This window comes from Drosophila persimilis, unplaced genomic scaffold, assembly GCF_003286085.1.
Source record: "Drosophila persimilis strain 14011-0111.01,24,50 unplaced genomic scaffold, DperRS2 tig00000000-arrow-pilon, whole genome shotgun sequence".
NCBI classification, from domain to species: Eukaryota; Metazoa; Arthropoda; class Insecta; order Diptera; family Drosophilidae; genus Drosophila; species Drosophila persimilis.
This window is the reverse complement of record NW_020825288.1, coordinates 24,683,609-24,711,047: the sequence shown is the minus strand read 5'-3', so window position 1 is coordinate 24,711,047 and position 27,439 is coordinate 24,683,609. Positions and strand designations below refer to the sequence as shown.

The window sequence follows — 27,439 nt, the reverse complement described above, 5'->3', positions numbered from 1 at the left end:
GACAGAATAAGGGAAAGAAATAGATAAAACTAATCCACAGTAAAGCAAAAGGAGCAACAAAAATGTTGCTTTAAATTCACAAATAAATGCCACGTAACAGGCAGGGATATACGAGTGTATGCTGCAGCCCGATGAGGAAGATCCGGGTTAGTTAGGGACTAAGAACTGACCGACAGACAGGGCGGGCAAATATGTATGTATGCAAAAACGGTGAATTTGTATTTCAATTTCTGCTGGCGCACAACTTTTGCAACGAGCAGCCACAAAAACGTAACCAAGTGGACGGAGAGGAGCCACCGACAGGTTGAGCAGTTGTCCAGGATATGCCATACCCAGACACATACTCGCACACGAAAACGCACACAAAACACACACTGCACCGACACATAAATACAACTGACCAGAGAGCACTGTAACCAATGGCTGGACTGACACAGCGCATTTGAAAATTGATCACCGGAACATCCGTGCGCTGACCGGAAGTGCACAAATACAGCTCTCTCTCCCACTCCCTGATTTATGTGTGTGTTCGTTGTGTGTCCGAGTGTGTGCGTAACTATTTTGCATCTGACAATTGTTGGAAGTTTCCCCCCCTTTTAAAGCACAGCTTTAACTTGCCCGAGGATGATTGATGTCTAGACAGGCCTGTGTTCACCAATTGTTGGGGCCCCAATAATGTTTAATTTGTGTTTTCATTAACATTTAACACGGGTTTTTGCCAGCGTTGAGGTCATCAAGAGTACGCCCTGTTGCAACTGCAATGTTATCTATAATTCAGGGACACAAAATTGACTTGGAGACAATTTGCCAAGAAATCCAGTCCTCCTTCCTTCCCTGATTAGCTACTTCACCGCTGGCTGACACTTGTCTGCGTCTTCGCCAGGTCTTGGGCCGAGCAAATACCTGATTCCTCGTCTGGGCCACGTTTCTGCTGGCTTCTTATTAACTTATTTATGTGTCAACTCGGGTCCAAAAAAAACCAACCAAATGTCAGCTCAGTCCCTGCTTCTACCTCCTATCCGACTAATGGAAAATTATGTTGCGAGCCCGAGCCGAGCAAAACTGGCAATATGTCAAGACTGTCTTAAAGTTTATTTCAACTCGGCACTCGGTTTGTTTTTGTCTCGTTTTTATTGCCGATTTTTGGGGGGGAAAGACATTTGACAGCTGCACTTGGGATTTGTGTGAAAGTTTGTTCGATGTTCAATTGCTTGAAAGTCCCACCCCCCACCCCCCAACCACCCAACCCCACCCCAGCCGTAAAAGTTCGCCTGTAACTGACAGTCGGATGCAAGACCATAGATAAGCTCGGGCCCTGCCCCAATGAAAACATTAATTATTTCTGCTGTAACACCAATCCAACGCACTTTCCATGACAGGCGGCGAACAATGCCAGCGATGACTCCATAATGAGCATAATTAAGCCGCACAATGTGCATTTAAATTATAAATTAATTCAGCATCGAGTGGGCAGCAGGATACCAGGAAAAAGGACTCCATAAAACAGTTGTTTACATTTGGACAACTAATTCATTTATGATTCAAATAAAAGCCAAAGCCAATCGCAAAAACGAGCAGCTTTTACTCATCATTTACTTATTACTTTCATAACGGATTTTGTTTATAAATTTCATTTAAAAAGTACTTAATAGTGTGTGTCTAAATATATATATGTAAAGCCAGGGAAAAATCCTTAGTGCACGATATAACTCTTAAATACAATTATCTTACATTATTTGAAAATTTTAAATTCCATTACGGAATTTCCTTCATTTTTCATTTTCGGATTTAATCAGTCAGTTTTACCTGAGATACTTGTTGTTGGTTGAGTTTCAAAAAAATTTTGGTAAAATGCGAATGCCAAAAAATGAGAAACCTTAACGAGCCAACATTTTATGACACATTTTTAAGAGCAAAACGCTGACAATTCAATTGAAATGTAGCTCCGATGGGATGTGGAAAAAAGTAGGGCCGGGACTGCGACTGCAATTTCGAAGAGCTGTCATCAAAGAACCGCTCCACTCCACTCCGCACTGGTCCTACCCGAATAACAGCAACGGCAACGGCAACAGCAATAGCAGCAGGAAAAATAGGAACAAAACGCTGGCAAACGAAATTAAAACAAGCGACTGAATCGGGAAGGGGGCAGGAAGGTGATACGATGGCTACAGAATGGTAGAACGATGCACCATCGCGATGGTGCCAGAATAGTAGCGAGGGTTAAGGGGTTGTAAGGCAGTCAAAAAAAATGTATGCAAATATGTATGCCAATGTAAAACAGAAGCGCAAACCGGGGTACGGTAGCACCGTACTCGTATAAAAGTCCAGTCCTCTCCTCCGCAGCATCCAAGAAGACAATGAAAAGGCATAAAAAAGTGTACAGATGAGTGGGGATGTGGGGGGTGAGCTGGATGCTGATGTCTGGGGAAGGACCCTACTGAATGACATGACTAAAAAATGGTTGGAAAAAAGAATAGCAAAACAAAAGAAATGATGAGAGTGTTGATGGAAAACCCAGGACGAAGGACGCAGGGGCCAACGAAGTGGCAATGCGCTGCATCCGCTAAAGACAGAGCCAAAGATAATGCCAGGCGTAAAGAAAGCTGAGTGGAAATGTCGGAAAAGCGAGGAGGGACTGAAATCGCTCAGAAAAATAACTGGGTTAAACTGTGGGGATAATGGGAGTGCGAAGAAGATATATTTAATTTGAATGGGGAAAACATAATATAATTAGAAAGCAAACGAAAACAGAGAAAGGAAGGAATGAAACTAGATGTGCAAATGAAATGTTAATGATAATCTTTCGGTATTCAATTGGAAGGACACTCTAAAATATTCGTTTATTACGATTTCTACAACGGCATTTTGAATCATTATTCAGTTCTAAAATCCTCTATAACCTAGCTCCATTCCAGTCCGTAGTCCCAAAAGCACAAGGCAGTAATTTATTCGACACTTTTTTAAGCTGCTGCTGAAGAAAAACAAAAACCTGTCGTGATTCCCCGTAGGCATTTCGCAACACATTTTGCACTTTCGAATGACCGCAAAACGGGTGGATAGTTATGTATCTTTAATTGGATTCGGTCCGTAGATTTTATACGAATGACACAATTTGCAGCAGAGTAAAAAGATGACTTATATTTCTGTAAAAATGTAGTATATTCAAATTCTCTGCCATGATTCACAATTTTAGCTCGTTATGAATACATTTTATGTACAAAATATGTATTTATTTTGTTTGAATGACAAATATTCAATTTATGCACTTCGAAGCAATTTAAACCGAGTTATAGCTAAATTATCAATACAAAATACTAAATAATTTCAGTGCTGTTATTTATTAAATTCTCGGTAAGAGTTTTTATCTGCTGTCATAACTAATTTGCATTTTTTCTGGATAAAGTAAGTTAGAGATATGATTTAAATAATTAGCATTTAATATTCAAACAGTGGGAGTGGCAGTCATTCTTTTGAATTGGAAATACTATGAGCTATGCAATTTAAAAAAAAATAAGGATAATACCGTGGAGCTTGGGTGATTTTTTGTTGGGAAGGAAACGGCAACATTTTTGCAACTCCGCCAACTCCGTTGCGCTGCAATCGGACCCTCATTAGCCCATTCTCGAAGAGGGACGAGAGTGGCTTAACTAGATTTCAGATACATAAATTACATGCGCGAGTCGCCAGGATGTTACAATAAACAGATTTATAAATTGCCGCCAGCAGCCTGCAGCCGGCCATTATTTATGGCTGCAGGTTGACAGACAGTTGCCCCTTCCTCTCCAACTCTCTCGCAACCAGCTTGGTGGGTGGACAGCCGGGGGTTGGCTGTCAAGGCTCGTGTTCTGTTCTGCAGTGGGTAGTCCTCCGTATAGAAATCCCAGAGAAACGCTACAGATTAAATTCCGACTGCTAGACACTCTCCAAACATTAAATGTTGTTAGTAAATCATCAATAGGGAAATTGAATGTTCCTATTCCAACGAGTATGTAAAACAGTTTTAAAATTTCATTGTGATGCGGAACGTGTTTTTTATGTAAACCGAACCTTCAATTTGGTCACAGTAACTATTTTGTAATTATTATTGAAAATGAACCATAAAGCAATCATAGCATACTATTCTTCGTTTTACTTCCCGAATAAAATATAGATGCTATACTAGATTTTTGCTTATACACAGTATGTATCTATTAGACCATTGGTATAGTCTTCAATTAAGTGTCTGAAACGAGCATCAATTGAAGGTCAGATTTAATTTCACCGTCCAACTGTGTTGTTGTTGTAACTCGTATTTTTGTGGATTAGGTCTGAGTCTGAGTTTGACCTGGCCCTCTCCAAGCAAAAAGCAATAAAAGCAGTCCGAAACAAGTCCGAAGTCGAGGCCGAAGGCGGATCGCATCAGAATACATATAACTTTACAGTTGCATAAGATATACTGGTTTTGAAATCGTATTCATTTGTGAAACTAGCTGGAAGAAAGAATTAAATGTACGAATGAACAGGTTTGAATCTGGATCTGTGCCGGTGAGCAAGCTGTTCAGTTTCAGATAAGTCCTGTTTTCCAGGTGCGCAACACAATATTTCTCCATAGCAACAATCAGCACTTTCGGATGAGCGGAATACTAAATTTTTCGAACATCTCATCGAAACCACATACCCTTGTACTCGAAGAGGACGGAGGTGCTCGTAGACCAAGCAGCACAGAGTCAAGCACGTAGCAGGTTAGCTAGTTTTCGCTGTGAATTTTTGTATATTTTTCCGCTAATTGGCAACGGCTCACAGTCAGCGGCCTCCGTTACACCCACAACAGTTCCACCAGAGTTCCAATGTCCGCAGAATTTTTCTCTTGATTTTACTTTTCATTTTCACTTCATTTGCAGTAGGTAATAGCCAGGAAATTTTTAATTATTTGCTTTGCGGTTGCCTTGAAGTTACTTTCCCCAAAACAACCCACAGAGTCGGCAGCAGCTCCAGCAGCAGGGCCAACAGGAGATGAGACTGATGGGTCCATCACACACCTGCGGCGCAATTTTCTACACTTTGCAGCATTTTTTCTTTCAGCCCGGGCACCTTATCATTTATCTGCTGTTTGGAGAGATCAAAAGCGAACGCCAGCCAGCAATCAAAAGGAGCCGGCTTGCTTATCCTTCTGCCAGGTTGTCCTCCTCCTCTGCACAGGCGTCCCATCACAGCCCCTATACCTATCTAAGCCGAGTCTGCTATGTGGGTCGACGCTGACTGCCAAGCCATGCCATCTGCTCAAATGAAACTAATTTTGTTGATTGTACATTCGCGCTGACGGAACGAGGACCAGCAGCAACATCAGCACCAGCATAAGCATTGGGAACAGCAGCAGGAAAAGCTTTATAGCCATCGACAGTTGATATATGGTCGAGTGGGGGCGTGGCTTAGTGTCTTAGTAGCTGCTGTCAGTTTAGAGAATTCTTTGCTATTTTTCGTTCGTATCTCGCTTTTCGTTTTTCGGTTGGATGATGGTGTGTTGTCAAGTGAGATGTTGTAGACAATTTAGCTGGTCAAATTATCTTTAATTGATTGAAATCTCTTTCTTGCTGGGAAAATTACTTTTCTTCTGTCTAATCGGACAAATCAATATCCCTTACTCGTGCATCCATTGCTGCCATCAATCGGAATCGCTTTGTCTGGGGACAGCCATGCATCAATATGGGCATTACTATTGTTCTCGACTTGAACCAATCATCAGTTCCGCCTACTCTTCGCCTCTGGAGTCCTATAGTGCATTGCTCTTTCCTTTTTCCTTTTATGACATTTTATTATACCAATTAGAGATCTCCTCCTTTGCATTCTCTTGGGTCCATTGTGCCATTCCCATTCGCAGTGGATTGTCCTTTTCTTTTGTTTTCCCCTCTTTATGTGCTTTATTCTTTCGTTCCTCTCTCCCTACACCTATTTCAGCTCACGACTTCTCGGAATTTACGGCTCTCGATTGTGTTTTAACATTTATTCATGGAGTCTGAGAGATGGAGAGGTGGAGACGTGGAGTGTTGTCCGGGGCCCACTTCACCGGCAGCACATTTTTCAAATGTGCAACACTTGCCACCAGTTGTTGGTACAAATGACATTTACATTTTGAGCACATAATGTGTGTGAGTTTTTTTCTCCTTTTCCTTCCGTACCTGTGACAAGGCGGAGGACATGTACAGCTCTTGGCCCTGGTAGTTTTTTGGGTGATAATTGCATACGGCGTCGTGCACTCGACAACAGCTACCACAAGTGCCCTAGAAGCTGAATATTGCTGCTGCTGCTGTTTCGACTGTTTCCCGTGTTGCCCAACAACTAACAACTTCCTGCCCCTGCAGATTTTTATGGCTTTAATTTTTGCAGCTGCAAGCGAAATTCATGTGATGTATGGCCACGACCAAAGTCGAATTATTAAAAGAGCCGAAAGACAGAAATCCTAGCCAGCGGCTAAGGCCGTTTATCAACTGCTAATTCTCCGTGCATTTTATTCTCCCCACATCCACCCCTGACAGGCAATAAATTAAAGGACCTAAATATAAACAGCTGATACAGTGGGGCATCGAAAAGGAATGGCTAAATGAAAGCCCACTTCAAAGAGATTTTCCGCAAAGCCGTTAAGTCTGAATATGTTGCCATGCCAAAAGGCTTTAAATGGGTGAAACTCTGGGTCAAAAGCAAAAGCCACCCGAGACGCATACGATGATCAAAGCGAAAGCCAAGAGCTGAGGGCGAACTTTATCGAACGAACTTGTTACAGGTGGCGGTGGCTCCCAGTCCCTTGCACGCTGAAAGGGGTCGAAGGGGTCGTGCTTCTACAACCAAAGATGTTGCAAAGTGGTAAAAGGCAGATGGAGGCGGAAAGTGGCTAAAACACAAGTCGTATTACAGATAAATCAACAAGATGACTAGCTAATGCAAGTGGGACACGGTGAACTTGAATATTTCGACTAAGAGATACATGATACTAAACGTTTTAGTATTTCTAAACGCATCAGGAATGTTTACAATTACATAATATAATATTTCGTGTGGCTACCTTAAACAGTTTCAAGTTCTTGGACATATGGATAAATTGACAAAGCAAAATGGTGCCTTCTGCACAAACTTTCAATTACTGGAATTCAAAAATAGTTGAACGAGTTGAACGGTTTAGTCAGTATGGCTCTACTCCGCCAGAGGGTGCACACTGCACGAAGAGAGAGTGCGAGTCAGATAGAGAATGAGTAAGCGCGTGGACGGCGTTGCGCGGTCACTGCCAACTGATTTGTTAATTTTGGCTATAATACTTAGAACTGATCCAGATTCTTCAATCTTATAGAAATATTTTCTATTCTGCGCTCATAGTTTTCTCGTATCTTTAAAATTGTGAATGTCACAGATTTTCGTTCTGTGGGGGGTGGGCAGTGTTATATCACAGAAGGCTGGATACAAAATTTGGTTTCTCTAGCTCTTATAGTCTCTGAGATTTATGCACTTAATGGGATGGACGGATAGACAGACTTGGCTATATCGCTTCGGCTGTTGATTATGGGCTGATATGCAAACGCTTCCTTCTGTGCGTTACACATATCGACTTACCCACAAATCTAATATACCCCAATACACTTTTTGAGTATCGGGTATAAAAAAAGGAGCAGTTTGTTGTAAAATTTTGAAAAATAGTTAAATTTTTTGTAAACATTTCCGACCAAGAAATACATCAATCCGTTCCACCATGTACTTTTAATCTGGCAACTCGTATACCCACATATATTTAAGTTCCACCTTACACAACTTTTAGTTTCTCCAATATCGTCATGCGGTACATTTCGTTGGCTTTGCTGCTGATGCTGGTGGTTTTGGCCACTATTTCCAATTATGGGACAAATGCTTGTAAGTAAAACCATTGTTAAGGAATGCTGGGATCGAAGACAGTGTAGATATATTTTATCTATTCTACAGCTTCCTGTGAACATTCTGGAAAAAGCCTAAGCCACCTTACAGGCTTGGGAGTAGATGAGAGTTGTAGTCGTTCTTCACACCCAGAAAAAATAGGCGAAACAGTGGAAGTCTCTAAGGAAAAGGTTGACGATTCTGATGATGCTGAAGAATATAACGTTCCGCAGGTGTCCTTCTTCAGCAAATTGAAGAAGGCATTCTCATTTTTGTACAACATTATCATGTGGTATGTGAATTTGACTAGGGAATAAATGTAAATGATGTGGCATAGCTGCTAACAATGCCAAATCTAATTGCTTTGTCCATGGGATGTACGTACGAGTATCAAAGTCAAGTTTTCCTTTTTCTTACTCAGTCACATTTGACTTCCATCCTCCATTGTTTTTATGGCTTTGTTCTCTACTGTTGATGTTCCAGGCAGTCGCACTCTGTTCCTTCTCTTTGTACCCGTTACTCGTAGAATACAAAAGGGTATGTTGTATTAATCGATAGAGGTATATTGTTTATGGTGTTATGATGTTGTTATGCCTCTCCCGATCATACAAAATAGATAGCATTATAGGATTAGATATAAAAAGTATATACTTTTCCCCAATTACTATTGCTGACTATCTGGTAATTCCCTTTCGCACTATCGGGTATCTTTTAGTCGAAATGTCAACTATTACGTTCTTACTTGATTTTTTCTCCGCTTTTACCCCCTTTCTACAGTTTGCAATTTAAGTTATGAAAAACGTTTCGTTCCGTTTCGTTTGGTTTTGTTGCTTAATTGTGCTGTGCTGTGTTGTGGCTTTTGTTTGTTGCATTTTTTTGTTGCATGCATTTCACATGAGCCGGCAGTTGCCGCTTTCCATTTGGTTTATTGCGAATTTTATTGTTTTTATGGTAGTTTATGGAAAATGCCATACAGCGAGCCGTGTAAATATTTGTTCTAGGCGATGCAGAGCTGTATCCAGTTGGAGGGAAATGTTCACAGACAAGGACCCGTACACGAAACGGACACGCTTAAACATGCAAAAGTTGATAAAGTGAAATTTTTGCTGGTGCATTTCAATCAGCATTATGTTACCAACTGATGTCTCTTCAGAAGGCATGGAAAAAACACGGAGTAATATTATCAATTCCCATGAAAAATGCTGCATTTAATATTTATTTTTTACATATTCTAGCTGAAATCTACCTGCAGGAGCAACGCCTGCAATGTACATACGAGGAAATTATTTGCAATCTAATATACAGGATTGACATCGGCAATTGAGTGATATTTACCTCAGGCCATCCAAATGTCCGTATGTTTATGTTCTCCAGGTTTGAAGCTAGCTGAAAATGTTGAAAAAGAGCAGTTTTTGGAAGGGTGAAATGTTGCATATTCCGCTCTGCTGAAAGTGTAACTTCAAATCGGAAATCCCTATGTCCAATGATAGGACATATCGCTATATACATAATTCAGCTGCCATAAAAACAATTGACCGGAAAGCTAACCTTTGTGAGTTTATCTCATCTTAAGTATCTAAAGATATGAAGCAAAGTTATCACATTATATTTTAATATGCTAATATATAAAACAAAATAGCTCTACCAAATGCTATAACTTCAATGGAAACTATCTCTCTACACACCTTTAAAGCTTCGGAAAGTATTTAATTTTTTTGTTGTGTGTTAACTTTACCCTTACATAAGTTGATGTACATTTATTCTGTACATCCGAAAGCCAAAAGTGGGTTCACTTTATTAAACTCTAGTAATGGAAACTATTTTTCGTAAGCGAAGCTGCCGAATATTTGCAACTTTACTGCATTGTTCTTTATATTAATCTGCAACAAAAGTTAATTATACTACATAAGCCAGGGCTGACTGCTGCGACTGCTGGTTGGCCTATTAGGCTAATGGGCTTGCATAAAACTTTGGCCAGAGTCCCTCCGAACAGAGGGATCAGAAGAGAACAGAACAGAACAAACGAGCAGGCGAACAAACAAACTGCAGTAAAAACAAAGCGTGTAGAAATAATGTGCTTAATGAACAAAAGCCTTAGTTTATTTTTGTGTGGGGGCGTGGCAAATACTTGCAAAATACAAATAAAATTAACTAAAACTCAAAGCAAACTCCAGGCCAAAGTCCAACACGAGTAGAGTCGTGGCTCTCTGTGGATCCGCCCGTTGGAAAATTTTGGAAAAACGTTCAACGAAAAACTCTGAAATAATTAAAAACTAATTAAAGGGGCAGTGGGGTGTCCTAGGGGTGGGTGTGCAAGCTGTTGTAAAACTTAATTAACTAAATGCCAGCAACAAAAACAATAACTCCATTGAAGTTGTTGTCCATGCACACAAAACGCACACACGAGGCGTATGAGTAATTTAATCATGTTTCATGTGGCCCTGGACAAAGGATGTGAAGACAGGAAGGAGGCGTGGATGTGGACCCACAGCAGAGAAAGCTGCATTTGTTGACACCCACAGAATGCAATTTGCGCCATAAAACAAACAAGGAAAATCTTGGGGGAAAATAGAAGAAAATACAAGGCAACAAACAAAAGTCAAACAAAGTTATATTCCAGATTGGATTTTAAGTTTTAGGATTAGTTTCAGCACTGCAGATGCTCTTAGCATAATAGGACACAGAGAAAGCCAGCCAAGGTGGATTTACATTTATAATATGAGCATCGAACGGAATGATTTCTGTTTACCAGAATGGAATATTATACCATACTCCTCGGTGTGAGTATTACAATGTCTCTGAGAAATTGCTTCAGAGCCCTATAGACGGATTTATCTCATATCACAATGCTTACAATAGTTCCCACACTGAGGATATACATACAATTTTCAAAAAATACTCCCTGTTAAAAAAATTCAAAGTTTTCAAAGTGCTTTAAAACAATCAAAAGAGGTAGTTGAAGTTTAAATATTGAATTTAAACACAGGAAGGATTGTGTAATTTTGCAACATTTGAGCGACAAATAAACTAATTTATTATTTCACAGAGAGCTAAGGCTGATTATCATGGATCTGAGTGTTCTTTCTCCAAGAAATGGAAACTAAATTCCCAGATAAATAAACTCAAATACCTTAAAACTCAACTTTGGTTTGTGGTTTTCCCTTTCCTGTGGCTTTTTCTTGCCGTATTTCCGGATTTCACTTCACTTTAGGGCAACATTCTGCCATTGACTTGGATATTTGCTTTTGTACTTGAGTAGAAGACCCAACCCCTACTCCGTATCATACCTGGGCATGGTCCTGAAACACTCCACGCACCACGTGCCACCAAAGGAGAAACAAACAGAAAAGGCAATAGATGGCGTAGGTGCAGGAGCAGGTTTGTTCTACGCTCCCTTCATGCCAATCCGGCTTAAGTACGTTGTCGAGCACATTGACTGTTTGCTTTGCTCAGCCAGAAAGCAGAAAAGCATACACATGAGCGAATCCGATATGCATAAGAAAGGACTACAAGATGACGCTGAACTTCACTTTCAGTCGCCGTAATGAAAAGTGGCAGTCGCAGCCAGCCAGTGGCTGCCAGCTATACGATTGAAAATCAAAACATAAGGGAACTCCGCATCAACTGTTGGAGATGCCTCTGGACGTGGCAGTCAACATTTTTCACAAATGGCTGTGCTCATTGCGGGCCACAATGGATTGCCGTTGGCCATAATTCATTTCCGGAGCCTGCACTTGTGTGTGAGCCGGAGACCAAGTCAGATTCCGAGTCCGAGTCCGCATATTGAAAACGCTTTGGCATAGACAAATCCACGCCGGGGCCAACTGGCTCAGATTGCAACTCTGTTCTGCCCGCTCTGGACCCGGAGCCGGCCACTCTGACACGGCCCCGACCGGATTGATTGAATGGCGACTGAGCTGCTCGGATGCGATTGCCAGTGTATGCCACTGGCCACTGGCCATTGGCCACTCAATTGGATTTCGGAGTGGGGCATTGTGTAGCCAGCTCCGCCTTCATATGCTTAATTGAAATGGCGCTGTCAAAGTGGGTCGAAACGGGTGAAGGAAAAACAATCAATGGACTGTCCTGTCCGGTTTCATTCTGAGTCAATACGAGTAATGCCGCAAAGAACGGTGTTCACTGCGGCGTATACTTGATATTAAGGAGAACCTTGCCCTGAGCTCAAACATTAACAGATTTTGGCATGGGGGAACCTTTTGTGCAGCGATGCTCGTGTCTGATGCACAACGCAAATGCAAATTATACTAATACCCAAAGGGCAGTTGTCATTTTCATGGATGCCCTCGCCCTGTTTACGCCTGATTAAAGTCAAACAACAAACACATCACCATCATGAGCTTGCTGCATACACCATACATATATCCTTGTTTCTTGGCCCAAAACTCCACCTCTAATCTATGCACAGAAATGCTTGACAATCTCCCGTTGGGTGTGGCTCGAGTTTTGGCCCTTGGCCCGTTGTCCCTCTGTCCCTAAGCTGTCCCCCGTCCCCTGCTTCTTCATTTGCTTCTCATTAGCAAGAATATCCCATTGACGCTGCCGGGGAGAGAACGTGTGATAAAGGATGTCCAAGGATCTAGGCTTATGCAATTGGGTTGTGTGTCTCTCCCTCTGTACGTTGTCGAAAATTATGCAAATTGTTTCGAAATTTTGGATTGGATAATTTTCGAGTTTACACGTAAAGTTCAATATGGGGAAAAGGAATGTCCAAGGAGGTCACCAGCGGCGGCATGAAATGGCTGCCCAAGGGAAATACATTACGGTAAACAAAAAATACCCAAATAAAAATACAAATAAAAGAAAATGGAACAAACTGCGTTTGCGTCGCGTTTAATTAAAAATGTAATTACCCAAGCTGTTAAACTGCCGCAGCGCTTGAGGCTTGGGCAAAAGGCTATAAAAAGGTCATACTTTTTTCTGAATATTCTGTAAATTAAATTGTTAAATTTACTGGGGAAAATATCTGTTTGTTTTGGAGCATGCAATGCAGTCAGCCTACAGTCTTCACAAAATTTTTGCTTTATCGAAACGGAGCAATGGACAGAAAGGGTGTCAACTGTTCAAAAATTAATTCTTAATCATGTTATCTTCAAATTTAACTTCAATTTAGTTTCAATTTTTCATTTCTAAAATTATTTGGTATGCATACATAGGATAGACCTTTTTAATACAAAAAATAAAAAAAAACCAGTAAAAACTGCCACTTAAAATAACTAAAATTTGGTTAACATTATATAATTTGGAACCACCTAAATGTAAGCAATAAAACAATAAAAGCATAGAGTAATAAAATACTAGTAAATTGCAGAGCTCATCGACTCACTCGATGGATCTTAAATCGAAGCATACATTCGATGCCATTATGGAGAATCTAACGAAGGAACAGATGGCCGAATACACAAAGAGTTTCGGGCTTTTGATCAAGAATGAGAACGGAGTGGTCACAATTGACGAACTACGCGTAATGGTCCAAACTTTAGGCGAGAATCCGACGGAATCTGAGCTCGAGGAGACATTTAAAGCCTCCGATATTGATGGGAATGGCGAGATCGATTTCAAAGAGTTCTGCTTCGTTATGGACAGGTTCGAGAGAGAAGAGAAGCGCCAGCTTTGCGAGGCATTCAAGATGTTCGATCAGGATGGCGATGGTTACATAGGCGGAGAGGATCTGGTCAATGTGTGGAAGAGCATGAACATCCAACCCAAGAATGTGCTTATCGAAAGAATGCTAAAGGCCGGCGACATCGATGGCGATGGCAAGATCAGTTGTGCCGAGTTTGTGGCCATGATGCAGAAGCCGCTTGTTCAGAAGTTTCAAGAGAGAGAAACATCCGCATAGTCTTACAAAATCTCTTTGCCCCAAAATTCAAAATGAAATGGAATTGAAAAACAATATGAAATAAACATAACTAAAAATTTGAAGTGATCGTTTGTTAGACCCCCATAGATCCGTGACGCCAGCGCTCTCTGGACCTCTGCCATGGATGAGTTTGACTTTAGCACTCCGCCGCCAGAGGAGCGGGTCAGCCATAGTCATACGCTAACCGATGAGCAAAGCAAGGATTGCACTACGGTCTTCGATATGTTCGATCCGGAGAATACGGGAGTTCTGCCACTGAAACAGATAAAGTACCTAATGCGTGCCTTGGCCGTCTTTCCCACGGATTTGGAACTGAGCGATATCTATGCTGAAATCGATACGGACGGATCCGGCGATATGTTGCGGGACGACTTTCTATACATCATGTCCAAGATGTACAAGGATATGACACCCGAGGACGAGATTATTGCTGCATTCAAGGTGTTCGATAAGGAGGGAACTGGCGTTATAGCAGAGACGGAGTTTCGTCACATAATGACTAATTTGGGTGATAAAATGACGGAGGACGAGATCGAGGAGATCATACGTGACGCAGACTCCGATACGGAGGGCAACATCGACTACGTACGCTTTGTGACTATGATGTCCGAGAGATAAGAACTGGGCAGGCGTTCCTGGAACATCGAAACGGATCGGGAGAGGGTCACAAAACTCACAGAATTCAGTTTCGAATTTTGTTTTGGTTCAACAACAACCAGCAACTGAAATCCACAGCAACAGTAATTCTAAAATATTCAAAATTACTAGTAAATAGACAAAAAATTACAAGCAATGGCCGAACTGACTGAGGAGCAGATTGCAGAGTTCAAGGAGGCTTTCGCCCTGTTCGACAAGGATGGCAGTGGCTCCATCACCACCCGCGAATTGGGCATCCTGATGCGCTCCCTGGGCCAAAACCCCACCGAGGCCGAGCTTCAGGATCTGGTGAACGAGGTCGACATCGATGGCAATGGCGAGATCGATTTCAACGAGTTCTGCCAGATGATGGGCAAGCAGATGCGGGACACTGACACGGAGGAGGAGATGCGCGAGGCCTTCAAGATCTTTGACCGCGACCTTGACGGCTTCATATCGCCGGCAGAGCTCCGTTTTGTGATGATCAATCTGGGTGAGAAGGTCAGCGACGAGGAGATTGATGAGATGATACGCGAGGCCGACTTCGATGGAGATGGCCTGATAAACTACGAGGAGTTCGTTTGGATGATCAACCAAAAGTAGGCGCCCGAAAAAAAAAATACAGATACACACACCCTTTTAGAAATATTAAAGCTGTTACTGTGGATTGAAGAAAATCTCCTGAAATTCGTTATTTACTCTCGAGATGTTGCTACTCGGGCAATTTTCACTTTAGGATTGTCTGGCTTTTGAGAAACTTCTTTACTCCCCTCTACTCCTTTCTACTCTGCTCTATATGAAAACTTTCCACTTGAAAGAACTAAAATCGATATGTTGCGGGACGACTCTCTATACGTCATGTCCAAGATGACACCCAAGGACGAGATTATTGCTTCATTAAAGTTGTTCGATAAGGAGGGACATGACCGCAGAGCAGATGCGGTGTTTTGTCATATAGGGACATATTTGGAAGAAGAAAATTATACGATAAGGAGGAAAACATCGACTACGTAGGCTTTGTAAGTTGATGTCCGAGAGATCAGAACTGGGCAGGCGTTGCCGTTACATCGAAACGGAACGGGATGTGGTCACAAAATTCACAGAATTCTGTATCACAATTGGTTTTGAGTCAACAACAACCAGCAGCTTAAATCCACAGCAATACTAAATTACAAATACAAACAAATTAAAAACCTACCAAACTCTTAGTAAAAATACCAAAAATCACAAACAATGACCGAACTCACTGAAGAGCAGATTGCAGAGTTCAAGGAGGCTTTCGCCCTGTTTGACAAGGATGGCACTGGGTCCATCACCACCCGCGAGTTGGGCATCCTGATGCGGTCCCTGGGCCAGAACCCCACCGAGGCCGAGCTTCAGGATCTGGTGAACGAGGTCGACATCGATGGCAATGGCGAGATCGACTTCAACGAGTTCTGCCAGATGATGAACAAGCAGAAACGGGAATCTGACACGGAGGAGGAGATGCGAGAGGCTTTCCAGATCTTTGACCGCGACCACGACGGCTTCATATCGCCGGCAGAGCTCCGTTTCGCGATGATCAACCTGGGTGAGAAGGTCACTGAGGAGGAGATCGACGATATGGTACGCGAGGCTGACTTCGATGGGGACGGCCTGATAAACTACGAGGAGTTTGTTTGGATGATCAACCAGAAGTAGGCACCCTGAAACAAAGTACAGACACACACCGAACATTTCGAAACATTAAAGCATTTCCTGTGGATTGAGGCAAAACTCTTGAAATTCCTTCTTTGCTCTCGAAAATGTTGCTACTCGTGCAATTTCCACTTTCGGGTTATTGTGGTTGGCTGGCTTTTGAGAAATTTCTCTACTCTACTCTACTCTACTCTAGGTGAAAACTTTCAACTTGAAACACTCTGCGTGGTTTTAGCCTACTCTTTCAGCTCCTTCCCCGCCCACATGCGGCACCTTTGTGGCCAGGCGAGCAATTTTCCTGTTGCTTAAATTCAATTTGGTTATGCATTGAAATTAAATTTTACTGTGGCCTCAACGGCCCCACCCCCACCGCCACCCCAGTTCCTGCTCCTCTTCTGTACCTCATACCACATACCCCCATACCCCCCAATACATCCCCCCCCCCCCATACCCATGCCCATTTCCATTCTTGTTCTCGTTGGTTTCTCCTGGGAGATGGGCCTTGTGTCTGACTTTATAAATATTTCGTGTGCATGCATAAACGTAAACGTGTATGTACGTATGGATGTACTAGTGTATTTCCAATTTTTCATGCATCAAGTTTCGGTTTCAGTTTCGGTTTCAGTCGAAGCTCAGACATGTCAGAAATGCCAACTTGCTTAATTGAGAGTCCACAAAACCATTGAAACCAAAAACGAAACGAAACGAAACGAAACGAAACCTTAACTGCAACGTGGATCCATACGAAATAAGAACAAAAGCCTCAAACAGATTTCAATTTCAGATCTGACATCAATAAGCACTTACTGTGGCATAAATATTATATATACAAGTTATATATACCCTGTATACGAGTACATCATCTATATGTGTGTATGTAGGTGGGACGTCCAAACACCAAAAGGACATGGCATCGGCACATCGCCGCATCACCACATAGACGAGGCAGTTAGCAGGGCACAGGACATTGCTCGATGGACTGACTGCAGAGGAAATTGAATTTGTGGACCAGTCCATATGGCCTCTAGTATGGTAAGGTCTGGGGGGCAGGGAACTGCACTACGAGGCAGCCATACACTGGCGAAAAACAAGTTGTAACATCAGGAATATTGCCAAAAGTTCAAATAAAATCCGTAATATTAGGATGTTTATTCGCTTTGCCTAAATGAGGGAAACCCACTAACTTGTGATTGGAGGAGATCAATCTTAAAGATATTATTTGAAACGCCTATAGCATTAATTAATCCATTAATTCTCTCCAAAAACACAATTTCTCATTAGAGAATTTCAGCTTCGATGTGGCTGAGGTCTTTTGCCAGCATTTTGATGGCAAAATTTTCATGCACATCGATTCCTCCTTCTAGGAGACTCTTTTTTGCGGTTTGCCGCCACGTTTCCCACTCAGAGTGTCATTTGGGGCGTGTGTGTGTAGGGTGTGGAGGGGAGTGGAGATGCGGGGGCGATGGAGCACTTGTGCACAGACACTTGAATACGCAAAAAGGCGGATGCAAGTGACGAGGTCCGTGAACAAGGCCGAGTGAGTGTGTCCATGGAGCTGCACTCCATGACGCCGGGGACCCAAATGTGGACCTTGCCTTGGCACATGCCACATAAATAGTTTAAACTGTTAAAAATATCAGTTATCTCTAATTGGGAGAGAAACGGTACATATGTATATGTATGTGGAATTTTAAGTTGGGGATTTTATTACGCATACGCTTGTCTATGTTGGCTTGTCTATGAGCCATAAACTGAGCAACTGTGGCCAGAGACCTTTTTTTAGTCTTCTAATGCTGAGCGAAGCCTTTTCCCATCGACAAAAGTCCAGGACTCTCAATCAAATGGGAGGAAAATCCGCAGCTTTCAGGCTGGGAAACCCGGCAAACCCTTTCCGGATTAACAGATCAACGCACAAATGACCCAAGCAATCGTCTTGGGTTTTCCCTCATTTTTATTCCAACTTTTCGCCGGCTCTTTTTCTGGTGCTCTCTCGGCGCTCCTCAGCTGCCATTTTGATAAGGCCGAAAGCTTATCGGCGGGCTGAAGGACTTTGACGACCCAATTAATTTTGGTTCAACAACAGCAAAGAAAAAACGTTGCCACATGCATTGTTAGTCTACTTTTCATGTCAAAGAAAAAGTGCAAAAAAGACCGTACAAAAGAAAGAAAATAAAAATGAGAAACTCGTGAACGTTAAGTTAAATTGCGCGGAAAAGTTATGCCGCCCTTGCCCAACCCGCAACCACCGCCCACCATCGATCCCTCGTTTCCGTTTCCTGACGACTCTCCCTGACTTTTCCTAACAAAAACTTTGTTAAACATTTCATTCTATGGAACTCTCCACGTTGCCTTAGCGAACTACTTGAAATGTAAAAATGTTTGAGCCCGAGCTGGAACGGAGAACTTGCCGCAACTTTGAAGGCTCACATAATTATGCACCTTGCGCCGCCTTGCATCCTGGTCTTCGTCTACGTACTGCTAATCTCTGCCGCAGCCATTCAGAGCTACCAGCTGCCAGAACGACGTCAACAGCGGAAGCAACGTCAGCAGTGCCAGGTGAGCCGAAGTGCATCTGTTTGCCCACCTTTGAGTCTTATCCGCGAATCCGTTTAGCAAAGGAGAATGAACAATATGGGGCAATGTGACGGTAATTCGCTAATGGGCCTGGGGCGTAAAAACTCGAAGAAAACTTCCTCAAACATTGCCCAGGAGGCCGCCCAGGAGGCGAAGCAAGCCTCCGACACCCAGCAGTCAGCGGCGGCGGAGGCCGCTCGCCAGGTCAAGACCCAATTCGCCGACAGGGCCATATCGGCAGCCCGCGCGGCCGAGGCGGCACTGGCAGGTAAACAGCAGATTGTCGAGCAGCTGCAACAGGAGGTGCAGGAGGCCGAGGCCGTCGCCCAGGAGGAGGTCGCCTCCCTGGTCGGCTCTGAGGAAAATGTCAAAGCGGCCGCCGCTTCGGTCAAGCAGGCCCAGTTGCTTCACCAAGCCCTTCTCGCCGTTGTCAAGATTGCCGAGGGGAATATCGGCCACGCAACGGCAGCGGCAAAAGGAGCCCAGCAGGAGCTGGACGAGAGGAACCAGCTCGTTAACGCCGCTCGCACCCGGACAGAGATGCTGCTCAAGCAACTGAAATCCGCCCAGATTGACTACGAAAACACCAAGAAGGAGGCCTGCAAGGCTGCCAGTGCCGCGGCCGAGGCAAAAGAAAAGGCGGCCAGAGATCAACGATCAATAAGGGGTGGATTCCGTTCTCAACTACCGCAAACGTTGGGACAGAATAAGCATCAGCAGCAGCGTCAGCAGCAACAGGAGGAGAAGGAGATGGAACAGCTTCTACAACAATTAGAAGAATGGTAACAGAGTCCACAGCATTAGCTTATATTTTTTAATTTATTTGTTGGTTACAACTAAAGTTTGCTTTAATATTAGTTCATGCACAGGAAATTTTGCATTGAAAACTTGCTCTAATAATGTAATACCCTATTTACTCCAGGCTTGAGTCGTTGAGCTAACAGTTTTTAGAAAAATTCAGTTTTTTTACGTTTGATAAGCACAGGGGCCTAGTTTTGTCACAAAGTTGAGTTATGGTGGCGTTTAAGTTGATTTTCCGAATATCATGTGAACTCTCACCTCTAGTAAGAACAAAAACTAGCAAAACAAAAATAAAATTTTGGCGCGTAAAAATGTTTTGCGTGTCCCAAGCTATTGTCTGCCGCATATTATTGGAAGGTGTGATAATTGCTTAACAAGGTAAGTCGTATCTGCCAGCAAATTTCCCACCCAGGAGAAGATCACGAGGGAAGCATATTTAAACGATATAATGATGATAATTGCGCGAAAAAAATTCCCTAATAGATTCAGTCATATTGAAGTTCAAGCGAGATCTCAAAATGCAGTAGAAATGGTGTTTTATTTTTACAGATTTTCACACACTTCCGAAACATCTAAACTGAATAGAAAATTTAATGAGTCGGTTCTATCCCGCGAAAATGAATAAATTATTACTATTATTGTGCTGAAGTATTAGTTATAATTTTACGAGATTTGGCATTAACATTTTCAAAGATCGTAATGAACCCCTTTTTCTGAATAAGCTACTCCGGAACAAAAGACGTTTAACTATAGCTTGTCCAAAAAATTGTTTGGATTGCTGTATCCTGGACTGTATACAGACTGTTCCGACAGTTTCTCAGTTCAGCAGCGCGAAGCAGAGATCAATACGGAGCAAGAGCAACCTATTCATCAACTTTTGGGGCGAATTTGAATATAAGGGCTGAAGTCACACTTTGGGGCTTCATTTTATATATAGTTCTGTATGAATAAAAAGTTCAATGAAGTTCAAATATGCAAATGATATTCATTTATTTCTATAGGTTTACAGCATTTGACGGTGAATTTTTGCATCACTCTCTGTTTTTTTTCGTCGAGTACAATAATTTTTTCGACGGTGTCGACTCGCCGATGGCACCCCCATGGAGACATCACTGATCGAAGTGCTGTTGCGGTCCGAAGCATCCGATTCGTAATCGAATATTATATTGGACCATGCAAGTAATGCAAATAATATTTTTATTTATTCATATATTTAAATTATTCATATTAAATATATTACCTGTGCTGGGTTCATATCCAAGGATTTGGACTGATGTAGCATGAAAGACATTCTCAAAATGCTCATATGACGATGGGCTGCCACCTAAAACAAAAAGGGTAAGCCGATTTTTATGCAAATTTGTTTGTATATTTAGTAGGTATGCGAATATGTCATACAGTATTTTTTCACCTTCCTACCTATTTTTGAACAATATTCAAATATCCCTTAAACAAATTTAAACATATTTAAGAATGCTTTAATTTATTTGTATTTGTATGTGTGGAACGCGTTTTGTGACTGTGTAAGATTTTCATTAGAGCAACTACTTGAAATTGAAGCAACACCAGAACTATTGAAAGGCTAGCTTGATTTGAAACATTCTTCCAAATGACATCGTTCAGAGCCACAGAAATAGTTCGCAATACTGCGGCAAATCGTATGCCAGGTCAGCTAATAGAATATATTAATGTTCTGTAAGCAAATGCAGACAAATATTTTCCCTACAATATATGAAAAGAAAGCACGTTGAGATCTTAACAGGGGGCTTCAGTTTAAACCCAAGTGTAAGTCGAAACATCACCCTTTATAAAGAGAAATCGATGTCACATTGGAACATCCTTTTGCTAAGCGCCTTAGGGACTTTCCCTGCGCCTCACAAAGCACCACAGGACCGCAGGACTCCAAAAAGGCAACTGAGCAGCACCGAAAAAAGGACAACAAACCCAATTGGCTTGTAAAACAATTTGACCAAAGCTATTTCGTTATAACTTTTGAGTTTGTATTTTCCTCCTTTTTTTTGCTTTGTCGTTCCCATTCCCTCATGCCGTTTTCCATTCCGAGTACCAGTGGACGTGGACGTGGACGTGAACGTGGGCGTGACACAATGGGGCGCATTACAGAAGTTTCCACCACACGTTTTCAATAATGATTAGTTCTGGGTTTCCCACTGGGGCAGGTCCCGAGGATACGTAAAATGCTTAAAGTTTTCGTTTCGTTTTCGCCTTGAAAAGTTTACTCCCATAAATACGTACATTTCAAATGTCAATGTAAGTATTAATTGGGTCATCATCGGGCCACTGTATAGGAATAGTCTCACTGTGAAGTTTTCCCTTCAGAGCCGTGAGAATTGATGGGTAAAATACTCACTGGGGGACGGTTAGAGTCTTGCATAAAGTTTGGGATTATTTGTTTTCCTGATCGGAAAATCCCCAACAGATACATTTCGATGTGTGTTTTTGAGACAACAATTATCAGGCATCAAACAACATTCAAAGACCATTATTGTATGTATCTCTGAGATGGCAAACCCATTGGGATAACCCATTTATAGTTTTGTTACACTTTAAGAGCACTTGCTACCCGCTGATGACAGGCAGACAAAAAGGGTTCGATTGAGAGGCAACTTTTGTTTTAGTGTCTGGGGATTTTCGTGGCTGAAACCCAGACCAGGAGCGAGGCTTAGAGCTCTTTTGGGGCCATTAAGCCGCATGTGGCCCAAATCATAGCAGGAACGGAACTAAAACCGTTTCCCAGCTATTCAGCTGCCACATGCCATGTCATTCCATTCCATTCCACTCCAGACCAATCCCGAATATTTGCTGACACTCTAATGCCATGGCAATATGGCAAGTGTTGATCGCTCCAACAACTAAATAAACTACTACTAAAAGTCAGGCACAGGCACAGAACCGGAGACCAATGGCAAGTGTGGCCAGGCCGTGTCAGTCAACAGTATCAACATAAACCACAGTGCCGTGCCACACCCCCGAACACGCCTCGAACTTAACCGAAATGTATTCATTTCAACACTCTCATTCGGATCCTGATTCGGATTCGGACGGTTTTTGTTAGACCCTCCCTCCCTGCCTCCCTCTGCCTTTTGGGCGGACGGTTTCCAATTTGCGTTCTTGCGTATTTTTGGGGAAACAAATCAAAACAAATGAAATGAAATCAATTCAATGAAGCAAATCAAATTTCATGCGTATTTCGTCGCTTTTTTCCTACGCCCACTGGACAATAAAAATGTTCGGCCTGAAATCGAAACCGAAACAGAATCAGAAACAGAAACTGAGTAAAATCAAATCTGTTGCTGTTTATACCTCGGCGCGAGAAGAGTTCGAGGATAATTTGTATTCGTATCTTGGTATGTAACAGGCTCTGTCAATCCCGATACAATGATGTACATCATTTGAACTCTGTTACCTTAAAAAATACAATTTTGGAAACTGAATATAGATATGGAAAATACATTACGAACCACATTTGTATGACTTGATAGTTCTTCAAGTAGGTGGTATTATATAGTCGTATAGATTTCTACAACTTTCTTACTTGTTTTGGACCCACATTTTTGGGGGAAATATTGTATTATGCGCGGGAGTGGGAAATAGGCGTTAAATGTGTGCGTGGCCTGGCCAGGACCATAAAAATCTCTGGCAACAACATAATTTGTGGAACTTTTCTCCCCCTACTCTCCCACCCATACTCGTAGTATGTATTGCGTTTGTGTGACTAGCATGCAAATGAAAATCGACACAACGACAACTCGTATATTTCTGGGTTTTGAATTGACTTTCGAGCAAATAAGAGAACGAATGTTGAAGAACTTTTCAGAACCATTGTACTGCCGGCTGGTGAAGGAGTCAATTTATTCCACTCAGCTGGAGGCTGGCATAGTCGTATATCATTTACATTTTCACCTGGCGGGGCCAGCTGTGAAAACTCTCCATCATCAATGGCATATCATCGCGTTTTATACCATTTCCCAGTTTCCCAATTACTATTCCCTCTCAATGGCAGAGGCCACTGATATTTGCGCATTAATTTCATATCATTAAACATTTGCCCGGGAATATTATTTGCCCAAAACTCCCATTACTGAAGCGAAGAGAGACTGCGAGTGCGTGTGTGGGTGACCGTGTGGGTGTGGGTGTGGGTGGGGGTGGGGAAAACTTTCCCGCTTAATTGGAAATGTATTCAGGTGGGTGTCGGATGGGTGGTTGGGTTAAGTGTAATGTACCTGGTCTTGTATTGAAATTTATGCGAATGGCGAACCTTGAATGGCAAAATGTGTTTGTTTAGTTTAATGACGGTTATTATATTTCCACTGATTAATTATTGTTGATGGTGCTCTCCTGATTCTGATGCTGATGCTGTTACTGATGATACCGATGATGGTGCTCAAGTGTTTGCTGTTCTCTGAGGCTGAGGCTGAGGCTATTAGCTTGATTAGAGGTTGTGAATATGTTGATAAATTGCTCTCATGCATTGGATCTACATAGAACAAAAGCAGAACAAAGCGTACTTAAATTATTATATATTTTAACCATTTCCAAAGGCCATTCCCCAAGTTTCAAGTATAACACATGTTAGCTCCTACTTTCTTTTAACTTCTGAAATCCGCTCTGAACCCATAACTCTCTATTACTTTCCAACTTTCTTTCGAAAACTACTGCTTCTTGCTACATTTTAATAAAAATCCGCTGGAATATAAAACTTTTTCTCTAAGCAAATGCACCCCCGTGGCAAATTTATATAAAATACATGCAAAGTGGGGCAAGGAAAAAATTAATTTTCCGCACATACACATACTCGTAGCAGAGTCGAGGGTTGGAGGTTGAATGGACAGGGAAAGGGTTTGTTTGCCCCAAAACTATGAAAACTCATTTAACTACTTAAGAGATGCGCAGGGCAGAGAGCGAGGGAAGTGTCAAAAAAGGGCCACCAGAAGAAAAACACATCGCCAAATGCAAAACTTGTGTTGACACGACAACTGGAGCGCGCCCACCCGCCATCACCTGACTCCATGGAGTGGATGTGGGTGTTTCTCACTGCAAGTGGATTACAGGGACGGATGCACTACACAGACAAAGTGGTGCCGTTGCCGGTGTAGTTGCCGTAGTTGTTCGGGTTGTCCGGGTCCGTTGCCATTTCACTGACGGAGTGACAAACTTCGCACGTTGCACAAAAGACGCTGGCAAAACTTAAGCAGATTACTCAACGACCCCTGCTCTATCCAATCCGTACACCTTGGTTTCCCTGCCATCTCTCCCTGCGGGTATATTTTCCTCCTGCAGTTTTTCTACCCAGTACTTGTAAGGTCGATGGGTATATTCGTTATCGCTTTCGACTCGATTCGAGACTCTACAGCCGAAAAGATATTACCATGTCAGACTGTCATAGAAACCAATTTCGAATAAAGCTAAACAATCCATAATTAATGTTGCTTATCAAGAGCTCTGTTAATGTATTTTCGATAGAATTTTCACCTGTTTTGCATGGTAAAGAGGAATCTGATGGTCGCAATGTCGCCTCAATCGTTCCGTCTGGGTTTTTATGTGTAACACAAACCCGGTACTTAGTGAAAAGTGAAAAACCAGTGTAACAATGTTGAGCTTTTAACGGTAAATTGTTGCGAGAGCAAGACCAAAGACAAAACTTTTCACAAATGAACAACAACAAAGTTGAAAGAGGTGAGTGAGTGGAAAAATGAAGATGGTTCGGTTTGGATGGGGATGGTCTCAGGTCTCAGAATTTATGCAAAGTACTTCAGTTTAGGAGAATATCATCCGGCCCCAGTCCCATGCCATGTTGAATCCGTATCGAATTCAATACGAGCACGAAAGTTAAGATCATTTTCCGGGCTATAACTGGAATAATATTGAAAAGTTGTTCAGTAAAAACATAACCGACTTGTAGATGATCTTATGGAAGCTTAAAACCATGTAGAAATAGATTTCTAAACTCTACAAAAATTTGTATATATTTTGGAACTACAATTTCTAGAGAACATGAAAATTTCTTATCAAAGATATATCGCTTTCGTAACAGTACCGAAACACTCAGGTTTCATATAGATATTACTAACAATTACTGTATAAAATATCACTCTTTGCCGTCACTAGTTGCCAACACTTCAACCCAACATTCTATGTGCTAGGAGGAAGTGCATCCTAATGGGAAATTCCCCTAGTTCAGCAAAGTTAATCAACATTTTTTTGTTGTCCAAACTTTTAATATGGAGCGAGCTGCCAACAACAGCAAGCCCAGGAGCAGCAGCAGCTGCAGCTGAGGGACAACTAATGGCCGAACCGGGCTACTTGGGGAATTTAAGAATGTTTGAAAGGCGACCGGAATTAAAGTAACAAAGAGACACTTTTTGAAGAGGACTTGCCGTGCTGTCAATTGTCCGCAATGTTGGTTCGGCCATTCCATTCCATTCCGGGCCGACCGGGCCTGGCCAGTCCAGGCCAGAAGCCAAAACCAATGAAATGCCACACAACTGACACGCTGACTGACAGCCTAAGCGGTCCGGCTCCTGCAGGCCGTTCTCCCACTCCGGGTACGGGTCCGAGTCAGGGAGCCGAGTTCGACTCCGGCTGTGGCATCACGCCACAATGAATGACATGCAAGTCTGTTGTGTGCGTGATCCATTCGCCCACTCGACGTTTGTTTGATGAAATCGTAGCTGAGTGCTGCCAAAAGGAAAAAGGAAACGCCGTCCTGGCACGCAACATTGCTCAACCGCCGGCCAACATCATTTGATGACGCGGAGGACGCCAAGCAGTCGGAGGAGCAGAAAGACAGTAGTAGTGGGTGGAGCAGCATCCCTTGGCTGGCTGTCAGTTTAGCGTTGTCACTTCAACTTCGGAAGGTGCCACCGTACGGGTCGCCTGGCAATTGAGTGTAAGTGGCCGGGAGAAGGAGGAGGATGTGGCGAAGGAATCACTGGAGCCAAGGACTCGAGCTGCTCGCTGCAGCTTGCAAGGCATTAGGATTAGAAGTGTTTATGCAAATGCGGACAACTTTGAGTGATTGCACGGCAAGACGCTTAAAAGACAGGAAGGCGACTTGACAGCAACCGCTTGGCGGAATGCCATTGCCATCCGCAGGATGAGATCTAATGGCATCGAGCCATTTAAAAACATCTGCGGCCAAATTGATTCGAAATCGTTTGCATAAGCCCGCTTGATGTTTGCTTAACTCAAATTACCTTCATTGCCTTACTGATAAATACGGAACAAAGCAGAGCTGTGTATTTCATTATGGAGTGCTGGGGGCTTTAAAAAGAGCATACAAATATATTTAATATACACCTAGCATCCTAATTCCAGTGTTTCTCAATGGAGAGATATATATGTATATAGAGAGATGTACCTCAACAACAACAAAATGCAAACATTCTTAAAGTAACCTGCAATTGCAGGGTTGTTCCTTTCAGGATTAGATTTAATGTAGTATCTTATGAAAAGCCCGAAATTGTTGTATGCTTACTTTTCGATAGACTAACTAGCTCAATTTTAGCTATTAACTCCACTCTAAAGAAAAATTGCTTGATAAAAAGAAATACACATAACATATTTCAATGAAATATTCGATTTTTATATATAAACATATAAAAAGAGTTTACCTTGATTTAAATATTAATGTATTAAAAAGTATTCTAATTCGGCCAGTATTTAATCTTAATATAAAACACTTTAAAGTATATTTAATTTTTAGAATATATTTTTAATCAAAATATGAAAATCCTTAATTTGAATATGACATATTAGTGTTTTCAATTTGAAAAAACAAACGCTTTCTTTTTTAAATTTCAAAAATTTAAACGAGAATACAAATTTAAATCCATTTGATTCTATTCGATTCTCAGAGTTTTTTCACAAAATAAAGTGCAAACTGCACCTAATGAGAGTATTTTTAAAGAAAATTGTGGTATCAGCTAAAACACACACAGCATCCAATATTTACGTTGATATGTAGAAGTGCTTTCTGAA

At 42.1% G+C, this 27,439-nt stretch overlaps 6 protein-coding genes across 6 annotated transcripts; all 6 read left to right on the top strand.

Moving 5' to 3' along the window:
• The first annotated feature begins 7,792 nt into the window (after positions 1-7,792).
• Positions 7,793-8,231, top strand: LOC113567441. Its single transcript, XM_026995305.1, has 2 exons — positions 7,793-7,872; positions 7,942-8,231. The coding sequence occupies exons 1-2, from the start codon at positions 7,797-7,799 to the stop codon at positions 8,187-8,189; spliced, it is 324 nt and encodes a 107-aa protein (XP_026851106.1). The 5' UTR covers positions 7,793-7,796; the 3' UTR covers positions 8,190-8,231.
• Positions 8,232-13,138: 4,907 nt separating this feature from the next.
• Positions 13,139-13,796, top strand: LOC6591760 (calmodulin). Its single transcript, XM_002017385.2, has 2 exons — positions 13,139-13,148; positions 13,202-13,796. The coding sequence occupies exon 2, from the start codon at positions 13,220-13,222 to the stop codon at positions 13,730-13,732; it is 513 nt and encodes a 170-aa protein (XP_002017421.2). The 5' UTR covers positions 13,139-13,148; positions 13,202-13,219; the 3' UTR covers positions 13,733-13,796.
• A 26-nt stretch (positions 13,797-13,822) lies between these two features.
• Positions 13,823-14,387, top strand: LOC6591759 (calmodulin). Its single transcript, XM_002017384.2, has one exon. It carries the CDS (start codon positions 13,874-13,876, stop codon positions 14,369-14,371), a length of 498 nt encoding a protein of 165 aa, XP_002017420.1. The 5' UTR covers positions 13,823-13,873; the 3' UTR covers positions 14,372-14,387.
• A 5-nt stretch (positions 14,388-14,392) lies between these two features.
• On the top strand, positions 14,393-15,066 carry LOC6591758 (calmodulin-related protein 97A). Its single transcript, XM_002017383.2, has one exon. It carries the CDS (start codon positions 14,546-14,548, stop codon positions 14,990-14,992), a length of 447 nt encoding a protein of 148 aa, XP_002017419.1. The 5' UTR covers positions 14,393-14,545; the 3' UTR covers positions 14,993-15,066.
• Positions 15,067-15,463: 397 nt separating this feature from the next.
• On the top strand, positions 15,464-16,153 carry LOC6591757 (calmodulin-related protein 97A). Its single transcript, XM_002017382.2, has one exon. The coding sequence runs from the start codon at positions 15,623-15,625 to the stop codon at positions 16,067-16,069; it is 447 nt and encodes a 148-aa protein (XP_002017418.1). The 5' UTR covers positions 15,464-15,622; the 3' UTR covers positions 16,070-16,153.
• A 2,305-nt stretch (positions 16,154-18,458) lies between these two features.
• Positions 18,459-19,527, top strand: LOC6591756 (tol-Pal system protein TolA). Its single transcript, XM_002017381.2, has 2 exons — positions 18,459-18,622; positions 18,680-19,527. The coding sequence occupies exons 1-2, from the start codon at positions 18,500-18,502 to the stop codon at positions 19,424-19,426; spliced, it is 870 nt and encodes a 289-aa protein (XP_002017417.1). The 5' UTR covers positions 18,459-18,499; the 3' UTR covers positions 19,427-19,527.
• Positions 19,528-27,439: the final 7,912 nt, after the last annotated feature.